The sequence below is a fragment of the Leiobunum rupestre genome, chromosome 5, assembly GCF_980474605.1.
Source record: "Leiobunum rupestre chromosome 5, qqLeiRupe1.1.hap1, whole genome shotgun sequence".
Taxonomy (NCBI): Eukaryota; Metazoa; Arthropoda; class Arachnida; order Opiliones; family Sclerosomatidae; genus Leiobunum; species Leiobunum rupestre.
Genome location: NC_143388.1, coordinates 23,494,009 through 23,512,757, shown reverse-complemented (window position 1 = coordinate 23,512,757; position 18,749 = coordinate 23,494,009). Strand labels below are relative to the sequence as shown.

Sequence of the window (18,749 nt, the reverse complement as noted above, 5' to 3'; positions counted from 1 at the left end):
TTTTAATTCATTGAGTGTTAAGTTTTACTGTGTAAATTAACATGCTCATTTTAATTCATTGAGTGTTAAGTTTTACTGTGTAAATTAACATGCTCATTTTAATTCATTGAGTGTTAAGTTTTTCTGTGTAAATTAACATGCTCATTTTAATTCATTGAGTGTTAAGTTTTTCGGTGTAAATTAACATGCTCATTTTAATTCATTGAGTGTTAAGTTTTTCTGTGTAAATTAACATGCTCATTTTAATTCATTGAGTGTTAAGTTTTTCGGTGTAAATTAACATGCTCATTTTAATTCATTGAGTGTTAAGTTTTTCTGTGTAAATTAACATGCTCATTTTAATTCATTGAGTGTTAAGTTTTACTGTGTAAATTAACATGCTCATTTTAATTCATTGAGTGTTAAGTTTTACTGTGTAAATTAACATGCTCATTTTAATTCATTGAGTGTTAAGTTTTACTGTGTAAATTAACATGCTCATTTTAATTCATTGAGTGTTAAGTTTTTCTGTGTAAATTAACATGCTCATTTTAATTCATTGAGTGTTAAGTTTTTCTGTGTAAATTAACATGCTCATTTTAATTCATTGAGTGTTAACAGAAATACATGTATTTCTGGTGTTAAGTACGAAACGTAAGGACGTAGCCGACTAGATTGGATACTTCTGTCGTAAAAAACCTGAAATTATGACTACTTTTTAAATTATAAATTATATATTCATTTTAAAACTAACGTTAAATTATGCACAAAAATGGAAAAATAAATATTTTTAATAAGCAATTTATTATTATTACGTGAAATCATGCTTCAGAATTAACAAAAAAAAATTTAATTAACAATTAAAAATCTATACAATTTAAGAATTACAAATCTGTACAATTTAACAATTAAAAATCTGTACAATTTAACAACTAAAAATCTACACAATTTAATAATTAAAAATCTGTACAATTTAACAATTAAAAATATGTACAATTTAATAATTAAAAATCTGTACAATTTAACAATTAAAAATCTGTACAATTTAATAATTAAAAATCTGTACAATTTAACAATTAAAAATCTGTACAATTTAATAATTAAAAATCTGTACAGTTAATCAATTACCAAGAGATGGTAAGAACTGATTAAATTCTTAATATTATTTCTCAAAAACATGGTTTTTCAAATATTTCCAATTTTGGTTGAACAATACTATAATAATAATACTTAAAATAATACTTATTATACGTTCTAAGTTATAATACTATATTAATAATACTTAGTCTAGGTTCTAAGTTACAATACTATAATAATAATACTTAGTCTAGGTTCTAAGTTACAATACTATAATAATAATACTTAGTCTAGGTTCTAAGTTACAATACTATAATAATAATACTTAGTCTAGGTTCTAAGTTACAATACTATAATAATAATACTTAGTCTAGGTTTTGTTTTGACTTTTCGGGGTTAAAGGTATCTCAATGCCAAATACCATACAAACCAGGTAAGCTTAATACGTAAAATACCCTTAAAATTAAATAAAGAATAGAAATGGTTAGCAATACCTACCTGGCATGCATCAGTGTCATCTCCCAGGGCGCATATCATGCGATCTGTCAGGATCATCTTTTTGTTGAACTTCAAATACATCTCCGCGCAGGAGACCGTGTCCACGATTTGTATCGTTGTTTGAAGTAACGTCGTACTCATATCTCCGACTATGTAAAAAATAAACCATCAATTAATTAATTTAAATATTCATCACTTAATTAATTTAAATATTTATCACTTAACTAATTTAAATATTAATCACTTAATTAATTTAAATATTTATCACTTAATTAATTTAAATACTCATCACTTAATTAATTTAAATATTTATTTATCAATTAGTTACTTAATTAATTTAAATATTTATTTATCAATTAGTTACTTTTAAGTATTTATTTATTAAATAAACAAATTTAAATATTACTTAATTAATTGATTGATTACTTAATTTCAATATTACTTAATTAATTGATCGATTACTTAATTTCAATATTACTTAATTAATTGATCGATTACTGAATTTCAATATTACTTAATTAATTAATCGATTACTGAATTTCAATATTACTTAATTAATTAATTCCGTAATTAGTTAGTTAATTAATTAAATACAATATTTTAGAAGGTCGTACAGCTTTTGGTTCTTCCGTAGCCTGCAACTTGTACGTTCAATCCTACCAGATCCATTTTGGCCATTGCCGGCGTTGGTAGGCAAATGGGCCACACTTTGTTGTTGAAAGAAATCGGCGTGGATGTGACGACCAACGCCATGTCGTAGTCCAAGTTGGTTTTGTTCTTTTTGTAGTGAACGATGACTCTCCTGACTCGGTACCTCGTCCCGTTCGCGGATAACGAGTCGGCGCCCACTTTCACGAAGTAACCGTTTCTGAAAATTTTTATTGTTATTTCAATTTTGAAATATTTTGAGACTAGTGCTTTCACGAGCTTTAAATCTCACCGAGGGTCTGATCACTTCTCGAAATTGGTGTACACGCTTCCGGTAATGAGTACCTACTCCGCGTAATAATAGAGTACTCTTCGCGTACTCCGCGTAATAATAGAGTATTCATCGCGTACTCCGCGATATCTTTGAGTTCGATCCGCGTACTCCAAATAGTATACACTCTTCATGCACTTCACGTAATCTTAGAGTACTCTCCGTGCACTCCACATAATCTTTCTATACTCTTCGCGTACGCCGCATTATCTTTGAGTTCTGTTCGCGTACTCCGAGTAATCTACGCCTCATCTTGAAGTATTTGGCGTAATCTTTGAGAACCCCTCGTACACTCAACGTAATCTTAGAGCACTCTTTGTACACGCCGCATAATATTTCAATACTCTTCGCGTACTCCGTGTAATCTAAGCGTAATCTTAGAGTACTCTTTGTACACTCGGGATAATATTTCAATACTCTTCGCGTACTCCGTGTAATATAAGCGTAATCTTAGAGTACTCTTTGTACACTCGGGTTAATATTTTAATACTCTTCGCGTACTCCGTACTAATCTAAGCGTTATCTTGACGTACTACGCGTAATCAAAGAGTACTGTTGCGTACTCCGTGTAATCTACACGTTATCTTGAGTACTTCGTGTAAGCTTTGAGTACTGTTAACGTGCTACGTGTAATCTACGCGTAATATCTTATAGTATTATTGTGAACTCCAGTTACGTAATCTTATAGTATTTTTTGTACACTCCACTTACGTAATCTTAGAGCACTCTTTGTACACTCCGCGTAATCTTAGAACACTCTTCGCGTACTCGGCGTAATTGTAGAGTACTCTTAACCTATTCCGCGTAATGTTAAAGTACTCCACGTATTCTTGGCATACTATCTTATTACGTAAACATTGTACAGGTCAACTCGCAAGTGATCAGCAGCTCGGGTCTCGTGAAATGCCCACTTTCGGCTGTTTGATTCGAAGCTATGGGCTGCTGTCAGGAGGCATCTTTTGCTAATAATGACGCATCCGCCAACGAATTCTTCTTTGTTCTTCGGGGTCACCATATACAAAGCGCCCTAAAATACATATTTAATTTTATAAAATTATAATAATAATTAAAATGATAACAGGAGTGCATCAAGATATTCGTATTCAAGGACCGTTTCGACGAGCTCACGTGCAGACGCGCTAAAGCATGTAAACTATAGCGTTCGAAGCGCCATCTCTTACAACTCCTGTGAGGCTAATTTAAATGGTAATCCACTCTATACCATGGCGCTATCTATCGTACAAAGGTGAAACTAAATGGGCGCCAAAAAACGTTTGGAAACCAGTGAAAATTAAAGCCAGTGCCGGCTCTACGTCAAGTAGCTCTTTTTTCAACAGATGTCACTATCGTCGTAATAAAAACAAAATAGTTAAGTAACATTTGGACCCAAAAGGCGGGTACTTATAGGTACCCCTCGTTAATTGGATCGTTTGTAAATTCGCCCATAAACTTAAATTACAGCAATTATAAACAAAATTTTTAGGTATGTTCCCATTTAACCCAATTTTACCTTCTCCCAAAGTTATCAGTTCTCCCAAAAACATGGTGTCCCATTTGTCCCAATTCCATTTCTCCGAACCAGAGTTCATTTAACCCAAAAATATGTATTCCAATTTTTCCCAACGAGCAAGTTTCCCAAAAAAATTGATTCCCATTTCTCCCAACGATCAATATTCCCAAAAATATGGATTCCCCTTTCTCCTGGCAATCATTATTTGGAATCGGTAAACAAAGTAAGTTTACCGTTTTGTGAATATGTGAATTGACTTGGCGTTAGGTTAGGTTAGGTTAGGTTAGGTTAGGTTAGGATCCAAAACCCCAGAAGAATTCCTCGAAGCGATAAAATGGGGATTCGATGTAAAATGAAATGGGCAACATTTGATGTACTTGCATATTAAAATAAAACTTAGATTCATGTTTATACCAAGTGTAATTTTGGGACAAATGGGATTTGGGGTAACTATTTTGGGACAAATGGGATTTGGGATAAATATTTTGGGACAAATGGGATTTGGGATAACTATTTTGGGACAAATGGGATTGGGACAAATAGGATTGGGAGAAATGGGATTGGGAGAAATGGGAATTGGGAGAAATGGGATTGGGAGAAATGGGAATTGGGAGAAATGGGATTGGGAGAAATTGGAATTGGGAGAACTATTTTGGGCGAAAGTTCACTAAATAGAGTATAAGTTGTCTAACTCTAATATTCTACAATGGCTCTCTGACGACGTTATCCTTTGACTATTTTAAATTTTAGCTTCCTTTGCCATAAATAGATGGTACCACGCTCTCCCGTACAGTAGCGTTTTTCGAAGAATCGGATAGATTCATCGTCATCTCTAATAACAGGGGCCTTTTCATAATACAGGTGGCAATGGTAGAGCCGACAGTTGCTTTAAGATAAATATAAAAATGAAAATATTACATTTTACCACAAATCTGACTACCCATTGATTCGTCGCCCCCTCATTTGCATATTTTTAATTTTTACGATGACGTCGAAATACAAGTTATCCGATAGACGCAGTTTAAAGTTCAACACTCTTATCTTGATGTACTTCTGATAATAATAATACCATCCATTTTAAAACACCCGTTCCTGGGAATGTGCCGCTGACGATGGGCAAAAATTTGGGTTTCTTGGTCGGCTGAGGCGGAGGTGGTGTGATACCGCGTAATCCACAATCTGAGGAAAACCAGAGATTTCGTAAAATGTTGGTACACCACTTGGCAGCGTCATCGTGAGTGGTTTCGTTATAGCAAGAGACTCTTAAAGGGAATATAACTTCAAATACCTAAGGTTATATTCCCTTTAACCGAAAGAGAGCTTTCTGAAACATCTCCTAGGTGGCGCTATCGCAATTTTTATCACGTACTAGCAAGAATGAATTCTGGTACCTAGGAATATGGGAGCTCAAAGATTCTAAGCCCACGTCGAATACTTCATAGCTTTGAATTTTTCGTGACACTCTTTTGCATAGACCAGTGTTTCCCAAACTGAACTAATTGGTAAAATAAATATAAAGTACTAATAACCGATAGCAGAAATCCATATCTCTACTTAATTGGAATGCTTAACCTTTCGTATCGCGTATGGTAAGATCACTCTGACGGCTTTGCACGCGCTACCCTCTCACGTTGTTGTTTGTTAAGTTAACATAAGCCACGTTCACACTAGAGCCTAAAACCCAGTTTTGGTCAGTTTGAATGCCAGTTTTGACCGCCGACGATAATTCTTGGTTCACACGTGCAAAATCGCTTCACCCCGGTTTGCTTATAGCCAAGGCTTACCGCCATTTCAAATTATGACTAGAATTTTGAAAATACTAAAATGTATCCCAAAACAATTAGTTAATCATGTTTACTATACATACTGTAAGATTATTTGACATTCTTTAGAATTTTATTCCCATTATTTTGGAAATTACGAGCAATTTTACTTGCCCGCCTTATCGTTCTGAACGCGATTCTAACTTTCTAAGCGAACCGACTTGGACGAGTTGCTTCCCGAACCAACATGAAGCGATTTATCACGCTTGTTTTGGAAACTAGTTATCTAAACGAAGCGATTCTAGGGGTAAGTGTGAACGTGGCTATAGTGACGTCAAAGAAACCGTCAGCCACATAGAGACAAAAATCTGCCGCTATTAGCATTTCAAGTAGAGGTTGAATTCCTGCCCATAGGGCTTAAATTTGTAGCATGTAAAACGTATGCCGTTTATTTAGGCTTTATTTTAATGCTATTTATTTGTAGTTAGATGAAGAGAACATACTATCTTGGGTAGAAATTATCTCCCGTTTTCGTGGGAGCTTTATAAGCATTTTTAGTTTAGTCTCCATATTTTGCGAGTCCTGCTGCACAATTTTATTTCAAAAATGATATGGGGGTTTTGGTCACTATAACAAAAATTGTATTTCTGTCAGATACCCTCGCAGATACCAAAGGGTTCCGCCCATTGAATTGGGAATAATACTGCTAGAATTACAATTACGATTTCAGTTGCCATGGTTACGCGGGACCTGCTCTGACAAGACTGTACGAAATTCATCTTTATAATTAGGCGGTAGAGCCATCTATATTTTGTAAAGTTACATGGCTAAAAATAAATAATTATTAGCTAACTCACCGTAACTCGAGTTAAAAAGGATCGTGTTGGCAGAATAAAATTATTTTTAAACAACTTCAAAGGTTTGTTTGTTACGAGTAATCATACATTTCAATTTCGCATCAGATTCGCGAAAAAATTCAATTGCAATATAGTTTCCACCACTAGAGACAGATGCCGCCACGGTAGAACGATAAAGTTACTCTCCTTATTGAACGAAATTGGTCCCGCGCCAGCTAGATATAGTTGTACCTCTATTTATTCCCAACTCAATGGTTCCGCCATTCAAAAGTTGGGAACCGCTGGCCTAGACTGTCGCCATCTATGTTTACGTTTTGTGATTAAAAAGCAGACGAACTTACGCTACGAACCAGAGGCTATTATATTGCGCCATATTCTTGGGTACCTGAAATTATTCTTGTTCTTAAGTAGACGTGGTTGTACCTGGATATGACAGGTCGGGAATACCGTCTTGTTTGATCTTCGATTGCGGACAGCATACTAGAAATGATTTGGCACAAATGTGCGATTTTTCCGCTGGTTGGTGACACTGGGAATCCAAGACGCACCAGCCTGCCGTCTTGTTGGACATGCTGCAATTGATCCACTTGTCGTACGGTGGGATGACACCTTCGAAGAAGCATAGAGCCGTTATTGTACACTTGAACCGCTTCTGAACCAATATTTCGCAACTACAGGTACACTACAACTACAAATATCCAAAGCGACATAAGATTCAAAAGTGTGTCAGTACGGTATAATGTTTAATGAGAGCTTGTCGCGAAGTAAAAAGATGGAGTGGGAGAGGGGGTTGAAAATACGTTATAACCATTCGAAAATCGCGCCAGACCATACACTAAATATATTTTACAAAAACCAGTTCTCCGTGACAATTTTCTGAATTTCTCATAATGTGAGAATGAAAATTGTCACGGAGACTCTTCGAAAATTATGAAAAATAAAACTTTTCTAGTTTTAGACCATTCTTTTTGGTCGACTTCGACTACGGAGTGACGTAGACAAGAGCGATTTTCGAATCGCACATCATAATTATTTTTCCACTCTTTAATTTTGTATAATATATAATCTCTTAACGTTATAGAGTTTATTCTGGATAAACCTTGTCTGTCTGCCCTGCGAACGCGTTCGCCTTTTTCGTGCAAAGGTTAATCAATGTACGCAATGTCTCGAAATCTCTGCGTTCGCAGTTTTTCGTAGTGTTGGCAAAACCACCTTGTGACGGTGAGCGTTAACGGATTAATTTGCGGTTTCGATGGTGTTTTTTCGCTCACCGTCCTGACGGTTTGGTGTATTACGTTTTTGTAATGTTTATGCGTAGGTTGTGAATGTTGAGTTCGTGTTATGACGGTTGTGAGTGTTGAGTTTGTTGTGTTTGTGTTTTGATGGTTGTGCATGTTGAGTTCGTGTTATGTCGGTTGTGGGTGTAGAGATTGTGGTGCGTCTGTGTTATGATCGTTGTAGATTTTGAGTATGTTGTGTTTGTACGGGCGTTTTCTCTCCAGCTTCTACTTAATGACTTTGGGACGGACCGAATGCTGAGTGTTATGCAACCTCTCAACGTCCAATGCCAGGGCTTCCACCAATTGTTCACGGTATTCTTCTTAGTATCAATTTACGATTTCTTGGCGCCGGCCGGGAATCGAACCCGGGCCTGCCTCGTGCAAGAGATTTACTCTAACCACTCAGCCACCAACGCTGGTTATATTACGGTGTTTTTCTAAAAAACAGCTTTGGCGAATGTCATTTACAAAGTTATAACGTTAGGTACTATAATTAATTCTACATCATTTTAAATATTTATAAATTATATTAATCTTATATTTAATTAAATATTTATAAATTATATTAATCTTATATTTAATTAATTATTAATAAATTATATTAATCTTATATTTAATTAAATATTTATAAATTATATTAATATTATATTTAATTAAACATCTGAGTATTTTAATTTATTTGATCGTGTTCAGGAATTGAACTCGGGTCGCATCGTTACAATGCAGATAGTTTACCGCCGAGCCATTGACTTCCTTTAGGAAAATAAAAAAGTAAAGAAACCATTATGATAAGGCGGGTTTTTTACCTTTTAATAACGCTTAGAAAAAGGATAATTATTCAAAACTCCCGCGAAAACTATATAAAAGTAATAATATAGCGCCACCGTGTGGAGAACTATCAATCAAACCGGGTAAAAAATATAATCTCTTCAATTTTTCGAACTTTAGTCAAATCTTGACGGGTCTAAAAAACACCAAATAAATGTATATTAAGCCGTTGCCGTCAAAATGGAAGATTTAGTCTTTCTTAGTTCTTGGCTGTCAGACGAACTACTACAGGACGGGGTACTGGTGTCGGTCAAAAGTTATGAGGTAACTTTGCGGTTTTAATTAGTATGTTCGGTCTTCGGTCAAGGAAAGAGTTAAATTGTGTTTCGCTTTTGGAACGAGAGCGAATGGACTTAAGTGTATGAACAGTGCGTGTTTAAGACTGAAAGTGTTAAAGTAATTGTGAACTAACTCAAGTCAGCTGTAAGATAAAATTGATTGTTTTTATTTTTTGAATTGGAATAACCTAATTATACCCTTGAAATTATCAACTCAACCTGTGAGGCTAATTAAGTAGATTGGAAGTAATTAGTAGCGAACAGCTCTCAGCTGTTAATTAAGACAAGAGTTTATAGTAAGGTAGTTTGAATTTAGTTAAAATTACTCAGTATAATTTATGATATTAAGTGTAAGTGTGTTTTGGTTTATTTTTCAATCACGATGAACTAAAACAAATCTAGACTTGGACACTTGAGTACCAGTTCTGTACAATTACGTAGGAGGGATATATATTGTTGGGTTATTGATGAAAGTTAAATCTAGAACGTTACATAGACTGTTCTGAATAAAAATATACATTTATAATTTTTGCATAATTCTGGTTGCCATTCTGGCAATCCTGAATCAACTAAATTTTCGATATAACGGCGACGGGAAATTATTCTCGTAAATTTATCGCGCGGCCTTAGGGAATATTATTTTAACAAAATTTCGATAAACTATCGTTTAATTAAAATCGGCCCGATTCCGTTAAAATTATAAACCAAAACGCGAACGGTCGTTATAATACCCTCTGCAGATATTTCTTTCATTATAATTTGCTTTGTATTATATTCAACTGACAAACTTGTACTGTAAAAAGGGTTTAATTCAATTGTGCATTGTTATAGTACGTCTAACTCACTGTTGTAACTACTTAACTTATGATATTCTGAATAAATTAAAATTGGTCGTTTCGTCTCAATTATTTTAATTATAATTAAATTTTATACCGGGCGGGATAGAACTGGGATAACATTTTTAACAAATAACTCTAAATTGCGGAGATATATCTTTAAGGGTTATCTCGAGAAATTAATACCACTAGGGACAATTCTTCCGAGGAGAGGTATATTTTGGCTTGCCAACTTGTTTTGTTATGATGTTTCGTAAAAACATGAATTCTATGTCTGTCCCTTCTTAGCCGTAACACTTACAAGAATAAACACAGTTTTTTCAGTTCGTAGAACTGATTTTTGTATAATGTATGTCCCTTTTTCAGAGGGAGAAAAAAGATTAAATGGAATGTAATAATATTTATTTAGGTGAAACCAAATTGGTTTCATATGAAAACACTGTTTAGAACAGCGAAGACTTAACGAAGTATTTAATTTCTAGTCAAATTTAAAGATAATTCATAAATAATACAAAATCTAGTTGAACATTTTCTCTGCCTTTCATACAAATATTTTATATCAAATAATTATGTTACTTAAATTCCTCGAATAATATTACTTAAATTCCTCGAATAATATTACTTAAATTCCTCGAATAATATTACTTAAATTCCTCGAATAATATTATTTAAATTCCTCGAATAATATTATTTAAATTCCTCGAATAATATTACTTAAATTCCTCGAATAATATTACTTAAATTCCTCGAATAATGTTACTTAAATTCCTCGAATAATGTTACTTAAATTCCTCGAATAATATTACTTAAATTCCTCGAATAATATTACTTAAATTCCTCGAATAATATTACTTAAATTCCTCGAATAATATTACTTAAATTCCTCGAATTCATTATCTTGTCATTTTAATTCATTTTGGGCTCCCAACGCCATCTCGTTACAAAAAAATTACTAAGAATTTTGGAATTTCCGTATTTGTTCTCTCCGCTGTGCCCCGGCGCCTTTCCCGTCTAGAAATAGAAATTTTCTATGGTATTCCCTCTCTCCCTTCTCTGTGAATGGACCGTTTTCGTTTCCCCCTTTATCCCGTTGCCGCTCCCCAAGTACCGCGAAACGGGAATTTGCTAAGAGCCAAAAACATCGAATTTCTTTAAACTAATGATTAAGCACTTAAAAAACAATTAAATCGAAACATATAATAGGCACAGGTTTCCGACGTCAGGAATCCAGTGGTGATTTTAGATTTCGCCTAGGACAAATAGTTTTAGAGATATAAAAATAACAAGCAATGCATGTTAGAAAAGGATCTCAGTCGAAATTTCGGGGCTTACGGTTTCAGCATAGACCAAAGCCAGGCGATCCGGAACAGATTGCGTTGTAGAATGGGGGGCTTGTAGAAGGCAGGAATCGAGGGTAAGAATAAACAGTAAACCTATCGGTTTACTTTAATAGTTGCTAGTACTATTCCAACTAGCTCTCAGTAAATAATTTAAAGGGCACAATGATAGAGTTGACACACTTTTGGGTCTTATATTGCTTTTGGTAACTAAATAAAGTCGGTCTTTAAAAGCTCGTTCAAGTAGATTTGATAAAAATTGAAAATTCAAATGTGAACACAAATCAAGGGTCTGATTACTGCCCGTAATCGGTGTACAAGGCCTAGCTGTAGCTTTGCCCGTGATTACTTTAGCGAGGGGCTAACCACTTCTTAAAAATCTGTACACCGATTTATCAGGCACATGAAACAGAATACCGGTTTTAATAATGCTAAATCTGTAATCATTTACGAAATCACTTTAGTACAGACAAAGCTACACTTGTACACCGATTACAGGCACATGAAACAGAATACAGGTTTTAATAATGCTAAATCTGTAATTATTTACGTAATCACTTTAGTACAGTCAAAGCTACACTAGTACACCGATTACAGGCACATGAAACATAATACATGTTTTAATAATGCTAAATCTGTAATCATTTACGTGATCACTTTAGTACAGACAAAGCTACACTAGTACATCTTATTACAGGCACATGGAACAGAATACAGGTTTTAATAATGCTAAATCTGTAATCATTTACGAAATCACTTTAGTACAGTCAAAGCTACACTTGTACACCAATTACAGGCACATGGAACAGAATACAGGTTTTAATAATACTAAATCTGTAATCATTTACGAAATCACTTTAGTACAGTCAAAGCTACATTTGTACACCAATTACAGGCACATGGAACAGAATACAGGTTTTATTAATACTAAATCTGAATCAGTTACGTAATCAATTTAGTACAGTCAAAGCTACACTTGTATACCTATTACAGTACGTAACTGATTACAAATCATCATCTAGCTATCTTACCAATGACGAAGACCGTCATATATTGATTTCACATCGGGAAAATATGGTCCATCATTAAGTTGATATCCCTACGCGGTTTAAGTTTTATATTTAACACCTTTAAGCAGAGTAATAAATAGGTGATTTTAATTAACTTTAACTTATCGTACATTTAATTATCCACCAATATCCTTTTATTGGTCTTTCCGTTGCTACGCAACACTTTTGAAATTTTTAATGTTAAGGCTCTTTTCGGTATAGTTAGTCGCAAGCCAGATTCGCTGCGCGAGACTAATAAGCTCCAAATAGGGCGAGACCGGTCTACCGCTGGAAATTCTGGCTATTTTAATTTCATTTTCATTGGTTTTTGTGTCGAAGATTCATTTGGTCCGAGTTTCTCGTTTTAATTTTATTCTCGAAGACCTATTGGCCCGAGTATTTCGTAAATTTTATCATTACTTTAAATTTGTTAGGGTTTGGCTTTTTGGCCCCTTTTTAATATGGACGTTTCTACCTTTTTCTCGTATCTTAATAGGTGTTTCTATAAAATACGGAAGGTCACGTGTAAATGTTTTTTCTGAGTCACTAGCTATAGTTATTTAAGATAGAGAGCACGCGCTCGAGTCAATTAAAAATTTTAAATTTAAAGTCCACGTGCGAAACGCGCGTGCCCATAAAGTACTAAAAAGCTTACGCTCGTGACGCGGAAAAAAACATTTAATACTGTTTTATTTTATGGAAACACCTATTGCATTAACTTTTCATTAAATCTTATATTGATATTCTAATACTATTTCACTGGGAAAATAGATAAATATTCCTACGCGGTGTAAAATTTACACCTTTAAACCTAGTTCCCCCTTGACGAAAAAAGCCGCGATTTTTTAATTGTTAGGGGGAATTGCGACGGATAAAGTTTTTTTCAAGTGAGTAATTCGAAATAAACAATGTTTGACGGGTTAAGAAATTAAAATTTTATTTACTTTGTAGGTTCTTTCGAATGGGTCCCGAACAATATGTTGTATTACTAAATCTAGAGAAAAATAGGATTGAGAAGAAAAATACCAGATTTCGAAAAGCTATTTCTGCAAACGAAGCCGCTCTGATTGGCTTAAATGTTATTTCGCCGAGATGCCAGCGAATTTTCGCCGCCATCTTAGGGGCTGACGCCTGCGCTCCTAACCCCGTATGAGCGATTTGCGAACTATCCTAACTTTTGAAATCGCGCAATCTAGGCTTAGTTCTCTTATAACTGGAACGCGCCGCGCGTGCAAAACATATTTTTTGCGTCTTCAGCAGCGCGCGCTTTTACGTTGTTTTACGGTCTCACCGACTTCTCACCAGGTGTCGCGGCGGACGCGAGCTTTTCAATTTCCCGAAATTTCTTTATTTTATTAAAACTTAACCACTCAATACTTTTTTATGCGGTTTTCGCCATAAATTTTATTTTTTAATGGGCTATAGGGCTATCTAACTGGTTAAAGCTTGACCGTTCCCCTTTAAAGGGACTTTCAAGGGAGGTGTGAGGGGTCGGAAGTCGATTCAAAAAACGTCACTGAAACGTTATCAGAGTGTAACATTGTAAACGCGACGAACGGCGTCCGAATGACGTATTTTAAATATACTTCACCCCCCCACATAGTTCTTCCTTGAAAGTGCCTTTAATGGCCTAGATGGTCTGGCAATACCAAAGGTTGTAATCGGTTTCATGCGCCATAAACTCTGTACAGATTTCTAGGAAGTGGGTGGTATATTCGCAATTTGGGCTTAGCTTGAGAACAGTCACATAACTTACCTTCTAATATTTCAGTCGCTACTATGGTGTCATCGCAAACTGCGGAGAAAACGTGCAACTTTAACAACAACGCTACTGTCACGATGAAAAACATTTTAACAAAAACGCGTTAGTCTAATCCCACATATTTATAAGCTAACAGCTGAACTTTGTTCACTCGTACACGTCGTCAAGTGTCACAAACTTTGAAATATCATCCCACGTTTTATAATAACATTTTATTTTCCAAAGTTTACAAAACGTATACCGTATAATTCACGCTTTGTAAGTTTAAATAATACATTTCGTAGTTAAAACCTAAAATAATAATTTCAACTATTTGTCAATTACCAGTATAAATCTATAATTATATTCTATTAGTGTGTCAATTTTAATTTTAATTTTTTAGTGTTTCAAATATTATACATATGGGTCTACAATCGAGTTATGTCAGTTAGTCGAAACATCAGCCATCTGTAGTGACGTCATACCCAAAATGATAAGCTCCTCTAGCGACAAAAATATGCAACTGAAAGCGCGTTATCACGGCTCTCTGCACTTGCTTTGAAGTTCACCAACAATATGCGGCAGGAATCCATACGTCTAGTTGCAATGCTTATCCTGCCATATCGCGTATAGTAAGATCACTCTGACGGATAAAAAATCCCCTCTGCGCGCGCTCCCCTCTCACGTTGTTGTTTGTTAAGTTCAGGGGCGTAGGAACCGGGAGGGGCAGGGGGGGCAATGCCCCTCCCTAGAATTTTGCTGGGAGGGGCAACTAATGTTATTGCCCCCTCCAACCTTTGGTCAGTTGAAATCTTCAAAAGTCTAAAATTATCATTTTAAAAGCATATACAGTTTATAGAACCTCAACTGTATTTAAATTTCAGTCTTTTCCCGCCAATTTACATAGTAGTAACAAGTACACATGCATTCAGAGAAGCTACACTCCATTAAAAATTAAAAACCATTCTCCAGACACCTTTTCGTTTATCTTTGCCCCCTCCAACTTCTAGAACGTTCCTACGCCCCTGGTTAAGTTAACATAGTGACGTCAAAAAACCGTCAGCCACATCGAGACGAAAATCTGCCGCGATAAGCATTCCAAGTAGAGGTATGGATTCCTGTACGCGGTCATTCTCAAAATAGCTAACAGTACAAATTTAACAATCGGAATATAGGTAACTGGCACACTTATGTGAAACATAATTATAAACTTTTGTTACCATTACTTAAATAATTTAAAATTGAAAGATGAAATTTAAAATGGTTATTCTATTTTACAGTAGCCATTGCCCATTTTGTCTTTCTTTTGTCTATGAATTTTCCTCTGAAAGATGATTTTTTCCAAGGCTAGAAACGGCGACTCAAAAGCGGCGCTAAATATTAAAGAGGCCAAATAGGTCAGCACAAAATGGCCCACGAAGGAGTATATCTGGAATGGAAACGTTGTATTCAAAATTAGCAATTAAGTAATTAACATATCTCTTTAAGAGAAATAACTATTTTTGCTCCTAATCCCCTTCATAAAATTCATTTCAAATGTCACTTTATATACTGGGAAAACTTAAACGATTTAACTAAAACATTATACAGGGTGTTTCAAAAGGTGATACAAAATGTTTAAGGAGTTAAATATATAATAATTTTTATTTCATCAGGTAAAGAAAGCTATACACTTATTGTGCCCTGTCAGGTAATGAACAAGCAATGGACAAGTAATTGAAAGTAATAAAACACTAGAGTTTACAGGCAAAACTAAATAAAAGAGCAAAGATTACATAGACATAGCTAGAGATAAATACACCCAGTACCCAAACAATATACACACACACATTAGCGCCATCCGCGAAACTTATCTAAACGTGCCTTAAAGGGGGTGAGTTGAGAAGTATGCCTGTTTTTCCCCATTTTCCTACGATGAGTTAAAAGAGCGCCAGATAACTTCAAAGTGTGACCTAATAGCCCCTGGAAGTAGGCTGCAACAAGCGCAAAACCAAGCAGCAGGGAAATACGATTTCAGGGATACGATCAATTTGCGAATGCGTGGGAATTGAGATAAATAACAAAAACAAAAGAATATCCGCCAATTCGAGTTACTTGGTTTTGGAAATAACGTAGCGAAACCCGAATACGTTAATTTAAATTCATTTTTAGACAAACCCAATTTTTCTAGATACCTGGTTTTGGAAATAAGGTAGCGAAACGAGTTAGATGGCGCCTGTATCAATTGGCACGAAATTGAAAAGTCAAAATTGTGCGTACGTGGGTTGTGGGGTCCCGCGAATTGGCCAGAAATCTCATTTAAAATTAAAATTTCCTAATGAAACTGAAAACGTAGTTCAGAAATGATCCGTAATAACTATAAATAAAATTTTCAACCATGTCGGTCTTAATTTAAAATAAGTATGTATGTCCAATATCACCAAAAAGCACTAAAATGGGGAAATGACCAACTTCATTTCCTTTCGATTAATAAATACCTGGCCCTTCTAAGACTAATTCTTGGAGAGTTATGGAAATATTTTAACGTTTCTAGAAATATTTTAAGATTTCTAGAAATATTTTAAGATTTCTAGAAATATTTTAAGATTTCTAGAAATATTTTAAGATTTCTAGAAATATTTTAAGATTTCTAGAAATATTTTAAGATTTCTAGAAATATTTTAACATTTCTAGAAATATTTTAACATTTCTAGAAATATTTTAACATTTCTAGAAATATTTTAACATTTCTAGAAATATTTTAACGTTTCTAGAAATATTTTAACATTTCTAGAAATATTTTAACGTTTCCAGAAATATTTTAACGTTTCTAGAAATATTTTAACATTTCTAGAAATATTTTAACATTTCTAGAAATATTTTAACATTTCTAGAAATATTTTAACGTTTCTAGAAATATTTTAACATTTCTAGAAATATTTTAACATTTCTAGAAATATTTTAACGTTTCTAGAAATATTTTAACATTTCTAGAAATATTTTAACGTTTCTAGAAATATTTTAACATTTCTAGAAATATTTTAACATTTCTAGAAATATTTTAACATTTCTAGAAATATTTTAACATTTCTAGAAATATTTTAACATTTCTAGAAATATTTTAACGTTTCTAGAAATATTTTAACGTTTCTAGAAATATTTTAACGTTTCTAGAAATATTTTAACGTTTCTAGAAATATTTTAACGTTTCTAGAAATATTTTAACGTTTCTAGAAATATTTTAACGTGTCTAGAAATATGTTAACGTTTCTAGAAATATTTTAACGTTTCTAGAAATATTTTAACGTTTCTAGAAATATTTTAACATTTCTAGAAATATTTTAACATTTCTAGAAATATTTTAACATTTCTAGAAATATTTTAACGTTTCTAGAAATATTTTAACGTTTCTAGAAATATTTTAACGTTTCTAGAAATATGTTAACGTTTCTAGAAATATTTTAACATTTCTAGAAATATTTTAACGTTTCTAGAAATATTTTAAAATTTCTAGAAATTTATCATATTATAAATGTTCTTCAAAATATATCATGAACTTCAGCAGTAACTAACCATTCCATAGTGACTGTAGTAGGTTCTTTCTCTGGCTTGACCAGCGTAAACCCACTGGACATGAGGATGCAGGAGGTAGGCCAAGAAGGTCAGACGACTCAGAGGAATGAACCCTCTCCAACATAAGAACGTGTTGACGAAACCTGCGCACGTTTATTTCAAATTTAGTCACTTGATTACTGAAAAGTAAGGTATCGTCTTACCCGCTTGTCCGTGAACGCAGGCGTAGATTACCCATGCCAGGGCTAGTGCCCATACCGTCCTATGGGTACTAGCGTACACGGCGGAGAGTATCGGACTTGGTAAACTGCCGTTATTCCAAGGGTAAACCCCGAACAGTACGGCAGCACTGCAAACTAAGGCTAGGAACCAACCTAACGTCACCTGGTTCTGAAATTTATTATTCATTGATTCGTATTATTTCATCACGAAATTATTTCGGGGTTTAAGATTTTATGTGGTTTCTTAAATATGGGGTCCCCTATTTTGGTTTTTTACAAGGAGTTTGGTGCCTTAGAAGGATTTTGGTCCCTTAGAAAGATTTGGGTCCCTTAGAAGGACTTGGGTCCCTTAGAAGGATTTGGGTCCCTTAGAAGGATTTGGGTCCCTTAGAAGGATTTGGGTCTCTTAAAAGGATTTGGGTCCCTTAAAAGGATTTGGGTCCCTTAAAAGGATTTGGGTCCTTTAAAAGGATTTGGGTCCCTTAAAAGGATTTGGGTCCCTTAGAAGGATTTGGGTCCCTTAAAAGGATTTGGGTCCCTTAAAAGGATTTGGGTCCCTTAAAAGGATTTGGGTCCCTTAAAAGGATTTGGGTCTCTCTTTTATACCTCCTAATCCTAACCAAATATGCTGATTATTTCTCCGATATTTAGCCCTCAATTTAATTTTTTTTTTTAATTTTGGACACCTTTGATCATTGAGTTGGGAATTTAGTACTTCTAGAGTCGCAATTTACATCTGCTGTAACTGGGTTCTTGAAGAAGTGCACTTTCTTGAAATTATGTACGAACAGAAACAGTTATCATTAGTCGGTGGCGTCACCTATCTTTCAAAGAAAATATATATTTTTAAATATCGTATGCTTATACTCTGTTCACGCTAGTTGTAGATATCGCCACTAGTTTAATTTATTATCACCGCTGGTTTGCGCTAGATGACGCCACCGACTTATGATAACTGTTTTGG

General features: G+C 34.3%; 2 protein-coding genes across 2 annotated transcripts in view; both read right to left on the bottom strand.

Moving 5' to 3' along the window:
* Positions 1 to 1,434: 1,434 nt before the first annotated feature.
* LOC149943860 (clotting factor G beta subunit-like) lies at positions 1,435 to 14,121 on the bottom strand. Its single transcript, XM_090176230.1, has 7 exons — positions 14,028 to 14,121; positions 7,087 to 7,272; positions 5,113 to 5,222; positions 3,445 to 3,560; positions 2,169 to 2,422; positions 1,555 to 1,703; positions 1,435 to 1,494 (listed from the first exon to the last, which is right to left on the bottom strand). Exons 1-7 carry the CDS (start codon positions 14,119 to 14,121, stop codon positions 1,453 to 1,455), a joined length of 951 nt encoding a protein of 316 aa, XP_090032356.1. The 3' UTR covers positions 1,435 to 1,452.
* Positions 14,122 to 15,181: 1,060 nt separating this feature from the next.
* Positions 15,182 to 18,749, bottom strand: part of LOC149943859 (nose resistant to fluoxetine protein 6-like) — a 28,174-nt gene continuing 24,606 nt past the window's right edge. The window contains exons 14-16 of the mRNA XM_090175924.1: positions 17,768 to 17,954; positions 17,565 to 17,707; positions 15,182 to 15,441 (exon numbers count right to left, since the gene is read on the bottom strand). Of these exons, the coding sequence (XP_090032050.1) occupies positions 15,277 to 15,441; positions 17,565 to 17,707; positions 17,768 to 17,954 (495 nt within the window). The 3' untranslated portion in view covers positions 15,182 to 15,276. The remainder of the gene's footprint in view (positions 15,442 to 17,564; positions 17,708 to 17,767; positions 17,955 to 18,749) is intronic.